The sequence below is a fragment of the Durio zibethinus genome, chromosome 6, assembly GCF_047325235.1.
Source record: "Durio zibethinus cultivar Kanyao isolate XHJ-2024 chromosome 6, ASM4732523v1, whole genome shotgun sequence".
NCBI lineage: Eukaryota > Viridiplantae > Streptophyta > Magnoliopsida > Malvales > Malvaceae > Durio > Durio zibethinus.
In genome coordinates, this window is record NC_143167.1 from 20,205,925 (window position 1) to 20,212,737 (window position 6,813).

General features: G+C 34.5%; 1 protein-coding gene across 1 annotated transcript; it reads left to right on the forward strand.

The window, feature by feature from the left end:
- Positions 1-4,471: 4,471 nt before the first annotated feature.
- LOC111285451 (cytochrome P450 CYP73A100-like) lies at positions 4,472-6,458 on the forward strand. The gene is made up of 2 exons (XM_022874922.2): positions 4,472-5,376; positions 5,470-6,458. Exons 1-2 carry the CDS (start codon positions 4,520-4,522, stop codon positions 6,203-6,205), a joined length of 1,593 nt encoding a protein of 530 aa, XP_022730657.2. The 5' UTR covers positions 4,472-4,519; the 3' UTR covers positions 6,206-6,458.
- Positions 6,459-6,813: the final 355 nt, after the last annotated feature.

Consider the following 6,813-nt stretch of genomic DNA (forward strand, 5'->3'; position numbering starts at 1 on the left):
TTTTTCTCAAGTAGTGCTAGTTTTGGTTAAGCTTGATCATACCTTTTTCAAAAAAGAGTTACATGATTACTCTCTACTTGACACTAACATCCACTTGTTTAGTAGTCTTTCTACTTACCCCATTATCAACATTAGGCTCTAATAGGTAGTGGTGTTTAATGAATATGGTTAAATTTTCTACCTCTGACAATGTTTTAAACAATACAACACTAATTTGATTGACGTGGGTGGGTATTAGTTTCAATACCAGTGAAAGAAGTATAACCATGAAAACTATAAGATTAGTCTAAATCTAAAGTTTCCTCCATGGTTAGTATAATCAAAGTGGTATAATTGATAAAGTGTCTTTCTTTTCCTTAGGCTTAACATTGATATCTTTGAAGGTTCAAGCAAGTTTTCAACCAAACAACCTTTAACAATAGGCTTCTCTTCTTTATTCAATTTCACATCATATATTTGATATTCATTAATTGAAAAATTGGAAAGAGTGGACTATAGGGCTCAGGCTTAACTTTAGTGGGACTAATATTATGTATTTCATAAGGTTCAAGTCATAAAATTAATTCATCATTTTCAAAATCTACCATCTTAACAAATGTTGGCTTATTAATCACAACAAGCTCCTTATTATCTTGCTTTTCTTTAAGATTTTTCTCAATTTCACACTCTTTATGATTTTTCCTCTTAGACTTTTTCTTCTATAGGTCTTTTAACAAAACTGGGTAAGTTCACCACCATAGATTCATCCATTAAGTCTTCATCTTCGTCATCAGCAACATACACCACTCATCTTTTCCTTTGATCATCCTTTACTGTGTATTTCACTTCTCTCAACCAACTTGGATCTACATGTTCGTTAAGGTTTTTCAAATGGGCAACTTGGGTTTTGAGGAAGTTGGCTTGATTTTAGATGAATTCTACTAAAGTTTCATCAAATGAAGGTTTTGTTTTTTGAGGAGAAAATGGTGGTTCATATAAAAGAAAAGAATATTCATAAGGTAGGTAGGGGTTTATATAGATAATGGCTCTTAACTGCTTGCCCATGCATAACTATGAAAATCTTCTTAATCTTAAGTGTAAGTGTTTGGGTAAGAATGGGATTGTTGAGCGTATCTATCACTATAGTATTCCCTTAATAACCCTAACAATCGTAAAATGTGCATCTTAAGTGGAGGTGTTTGGATAAAAATTGAATTGTTGGGCATACCTATCACTTTATTATTCCCTCTATAACTCTGACAATTACAAAATGTGCTCTAAACTAATTGAACATGTCTAAGATTACGATTTCTTTCAAGAGCATCTACCTTTTCAGCTAAAAAGGTTAATTGTAAGGCTATGGCAATAAGGGGGTCTTCATCATACTTTTCATTAGTGCTCCATAATCTAGGATATTGGAATGGTGGTTAAATATAGGAATACTCAAAAAATGACTCGTTATAGTCCCTAAAGGTTCTGGCCTCACTACAATAAAAATTAAACATAAAGAAAGAAAAAGAAATAACATATTAGAACAGGAAAAAAAGTCTAAATTATAAAGTAGAAAAAATTGGTATTGATATTGGTTTCTTAGCATCGATATAATCCTCAACAACTATGCCAAAAACTTGATTGTTACTTTTTATATATCCTACAAGTGCACAGTCGTATCAAGAAATAAAGTGAGTAAGTAGAGTATCATTCTCACAATATTATATATTTGATGTTGAGACTAAATACCAAAGGAAGTTCTTTCAAATTTTATATTTAGATCAAAGGTTGATTGATTGAAAGTAAAAGTAAAATAATTGTAAATGTGAATGTATAGGTCAAAAGCCAAACTATTCAACTGTCACTTAGTAGTTTTATGAATTGGTCAAATATAAAAGAAAACAAAATAAAATAGAAAGCTTAAACATTGGACGAATGTAAAAGAGAGTAATAAAACCAAGATTTGAATACTTGTAAAGAAAAGAATGTCGTGTGAGAAAACAGAGAAAAAAAGATTTGAAAAAGAATAAACTTGTATTAGAAATAGATTTGGAAAATAAATCTATAACTATTCTATCACCTTAACCAAAAGCTAAAGAAATTAAAAAATATTTAAAAAAAGAATTGGACTAGTTTGTCACCTTAACAAATTTACAAATGAAACTAAAATGAATTTAAGAAACTAAAGTAAAGAGATAAGAAGAATGGTGTGGAATGAAATGTGAGATGATTTAAGTTACAAGAGAACCTCCCTATTTATAAAGTTAGGATAGGCTAGGATGTAGATTGGGATTACAAGTTTACTTTTATCCAAACTCTAAGTGATAAAGCTTTATCTTGATCTTATAGAAGTATGCCCCAAAAAAGAGTCTTCAATATTGAGTGCATTGGCCAAATGGTGCTTCTTGATTATCTTTTGTGTACATATGGCATGCTATTTCATCATCTTGCATTCTTGATGGAAATTTCGACTAGACTTGGATTCTAAAGTTAATCTTCTCAAAATGGTTGCATTAGGTTCAAACTCTTTAGATATAAATCCTTCTTGAATAGAAACTCTAGCCTTATTTATTGTAAAAGCGTCTTTCTTAGTTTTAAACTCTTGCAAGATAAGCAAAAGAATCCTTTTATAATTAAATCTCTTATTGGCTAACTACTTGTAGGAGTTCTTGTGCAAGTAAAATTCTCTTTTGTTGAATGGATATAGAAGTTCTAATACAAGTGGGATTTGGCTAAACTTTCTTATTACATGGTCGAATGTTCCTTAGATTTGTATATGCATGGATTTACATGGATTCAACGTTCCAAAGGTCTTAAACCCTAAAAATATATAATTCAACATTAAAAGTACCAAAATCAACCAAATTTTCAAAAATTTTGAGTTAAAAAAAACTTGTAAAACACTATATATTTTACTGCTATCATAATCGTTACTATATTTTTGCCTTCAAGGTGAATTAGTCTATACTTAAATACTGATAACTACTCTTGATAAAGGTTGGAATATCTCTATTATTGAATTTTCTCCACCACTGAGTCTTACTCAACAATTCCTCTGAGTGTTAAAAGTTCTATCACGTTGAATTCTCTTTAATTCATTAATTTTAGCCTTACCCTTACCATTGTGTTAAATATCCTCCTGCCACAAAATATGCAAAGTTAGTAACTCAATCATGTTGAATCTCTTTGATTCCTTAATTTTAGACTTACCTTTACCATTGTGTTAAATATCTTTTTAGCATAAAATGTGCAATTGGCCCACTTATGCTAGACTTTCTCTAGCAAAGTTAGTTGCCATAGAATTCAATTTAGATTGGACTTTCTATGCTTTTTTTGGGTTAAGTTCATGTATTTATGGATTTTTTCACACATAATTATCAGCCAAAGGTCTATTTGGATGAATGATAGAATGGCTCTAGTAAGATTGAAAATAGCGATGAAGATAAGATTATTTACTATAATGATAAGATTGGTTATTTAGTTGTAAAATTAAAATAAGTAGTGAGATATGCAATTACAAGTAAACATAATGGTGACAACGAGGAAAAATTGTCCCCAAACCCTTAGCCAAGTGGTTAAAAGCGCTTGAGGGGACATCAAGGGCTTGGTCTTGAATCAGGTCTCTCCTCTTCTTCTTAATTGTACTAGGGCTTTGCCCTCCTGATGTAACACAAAAAAAAGATAGTGAGGTAAATTGTAGCAAGAAAAGAAAGTAACCATTAAAAACCTTAGATTAAAACTTGTAAGTAATAGAATATATAATATATATTTGATATTTATGGAATTAAGATGTAATACCTAAATAAGCTCGCAAACTTTATTTTAAAATGCAAATAAACCTTCAACTTTTTATTGCATTAAATTAAGATTATGAAATTTTATTTTATTGTAATTAGAATCTCGACGGAATAAAATATTTAATTTTTTATTTAAAATTTTTTGATTGAATGATTTAATTTATAAAAGAATGTTTACTGAGATTTTTTTTTGGAGATTTTATGATCTAATAAAATAGGACAATGATTTAGTAATGATTTGAATTACGTAAAAAAAGGTCAACTAATTATTTGTGATACATTCGGATATAAGCATTTGGTATCTTATGGGATGGATACATATGAATCTTGGAGTTTAAGCTTTCAAAATAAACCTTATCCCATTCTAGTTTATAGAATAATTAGGGGGTTTTAATGTTTAATGTTTATGCGCACTATTATCATTCACTCGATATCCATTTCCTTCCCTTTGAGTCAATAATATGTGGGGCACATAAATTTTGTTGCTCAAGGTAGAAGATTAAATAAAGCGTCGAATTTTTAGTCTAAATTAAGTAGGAAGCAATGCGACATTGCCCACCTACCACCAACTAAAACAATCTTGGCTCCTACCTTGATTCGTAAAGAGCCCATGGATTCTCTACAAACCATTGGGCAGCCACCAACCCTCCTACCCACTTGTCTGCTACTCTATCTACATATATAAAATTCAATATATTCTTCAGTATCCCAACCCTTTCCATCCAATCATCCCTCTCTTCCCATCTTCAAACATGGCTCTGCCCCGTCTTCCTTTTAACAAACCAATTCTGATCACAGCTCTCATCCTACTTATTCTTGCACTCACCACAAACTTGTACACGAATTTCTCCCCAGCCCTTCTCTCACTCACCCTTGTGCCACTTGCTCTCTATTTCATTCTTTTCAAGTCTTCCACTGCCCTCCCTCCAGGCCCTCTCTCTGTTCCAATATTTGGAAATTGGCTCCAAGTTGGGAATGACCTCAACCACCGCCTTCTAGCTTCCATGGCACAAACTTATGGCCCTGTATTCCTCCTTACACTTGGCTCTAAAAATCTGGCAGTGGTATCAGATCCTGAGCTAGCAACCCAGGTGCTACACACACAGGGCGTGGAATTCGGTTCGAGGCCGCGCAACGTTGTTTTCGACATTTTCACTGGCAATGGACAGGACATGGTGTTCACAGTTTACGGGGATCATTGGCGCAAAATGCGCAGAATTATGACGTTGCCTTTTTTCACTAACAAAGTTGTGCACCATTACAGTAATATGTGGGAAGAAGAAATGGAGCTGGTCGTTAATGACCTGAAGAAAGATGAGAAAGTGAAGAGCGAAGGGATTGTTATCAGAAAACGTTTGCAGCTGATGCTTTATAATATCATGTACAGGATGATGTTTGATGCCAAGTTTGAGTCTCAGGAAGATCCATTATTCATTGAGGCAACCAGATTCAACTCGGAGAGAAGCCGCTTGGCTCAGAGTTTCGAGTACAATTATGGTGACTTCATTCCATTGCTCAGACCATTCTTAAGAGGGTACTTGAACAAATGCAGGGATTTGCAGCGCAGGAGGCTCGCCTTTTTCAACAACTATTATGTTGAGAAAAGAAGGTGATTGATTTGTTTTACATTTCCTATACTAGTTTATCATTTTCTGATTGATCAAGTCTTCTTATTTGATCGGTTCTAAATACATTTTCACAGGGAAATAATAGCTGCTAACGGGGAGAAGCACAAGATCAGCTGCGCTATTGATCACATCATAGATGCTCAAATGAAGGGAGAGATCAATGAAGAAAATGTGCTCTACATTGTGGAAAATATCAATGTAGCAGCAATTGAAACCACTCTCTGGTCGATGGAGTGGGCTATAGCTGAGCTGGTGAACCATCCGACTGTTCAGCACAAGATTCGCCAAGAAATCTCACAGGTCCTGAAAGGAGAGCCGGTCACTGAATCAAACCTCCACGAGTTGCCATACTTGCAAGCCACAGTAAAAGAGACATTAAGGTTACACACCCCAATCCCGTTGTTGGTGCCCCACATGAACCTTGAAGAAGCCAAGCTTGGAGGGTTCACCATTCCTAAGGAGTCCAAGGTGGTAGTCAATGCCTGGTGGTTAGCCAACAATCCCAAATGGTGGAAAAATCCAGAGGAATTCAGGCCAGAGCGATTCTTAGAAGAAGAATGTGGCACAGATGCCGTTGCTGGTGGGAAAGTTGATTTTAGGTACTTGCCATTCGGAATGGGCAGGCGTAGCTGCCCCGGAATCATACTTGCACTGCCAATCCTGGGGCTTATCATTGCCAAATTGGTTACAAATTTTGAACTGAAACCCCCCCTAGGAACAAACAAGATTGATGTGAGTGAAAAAGGAGGGCAATTCAGTTTGCACATAGCAAACCATTCAACGGTTGCTTTCAGCTCGATCATGTTATGATTGAATATTGGCAGCTAATTTTTCTTTTTCAAATTATATTACTGCAACTATTGAACAAAGAAAAGTTTCTCAAAAAGGGGCGTGTGGTACACCAGTGGGAAGCATTTACCATATTGTATTTATTTGTTCATTTCTAGCTCAAGTTTAGTTCTCCTGTAACATTACTTTTGTTCATGTTTTTTTGGACAAGAGATTAAAGAAATAAGTGTTTGAATTTATATAATCGTATATTAAAATTTAAACCTTTTCTTGGTACAGTATTGATGTTCAATGAATTATATTCAATGAGAGGAGAAAAGAAACATCCAAGATTATCTCCCCGCTCCCCCCCTCCTCCCTTGTTTCATTGTGAGCAACAATACGGACCTAACAATCCTATGATGTCCCCAATATGAGGAAATATGCCAAGTGCCGAGCCAAGCCCAGCCAAGCCAAAAGCATCATCAAAATCTAGGCCAAGTGGCAGTATTCCTCGAGGACTCGGGTCATCAGTTGATTCAGCAATAGCAAGCACAAGCCTTCTAAGCGTGTAGCGATCCAGCTTAAGCTTATATCATTTCAGCTCACTACAAAAGGCAATCTCACCAAAGCCATTTAACCAAAGTTAA

Excerpts from the sequence above, each read along its gene's own strand:
- LOC111285451 (XM_022874922.2), top strand. The coding sequence starts at position 4,520 with ATGGCTCTGCCCCGTCTTCCTTTTAACAAACCAATTCTGATCACAGCT. Across the intron at positions 5,377-5,469 it reads TATTATGTTGAGAAAAGAAG|GGAAATAATAGCTGCTAACG; the intron begins GTGATTGATTTG and ends ACATTTTCACAG.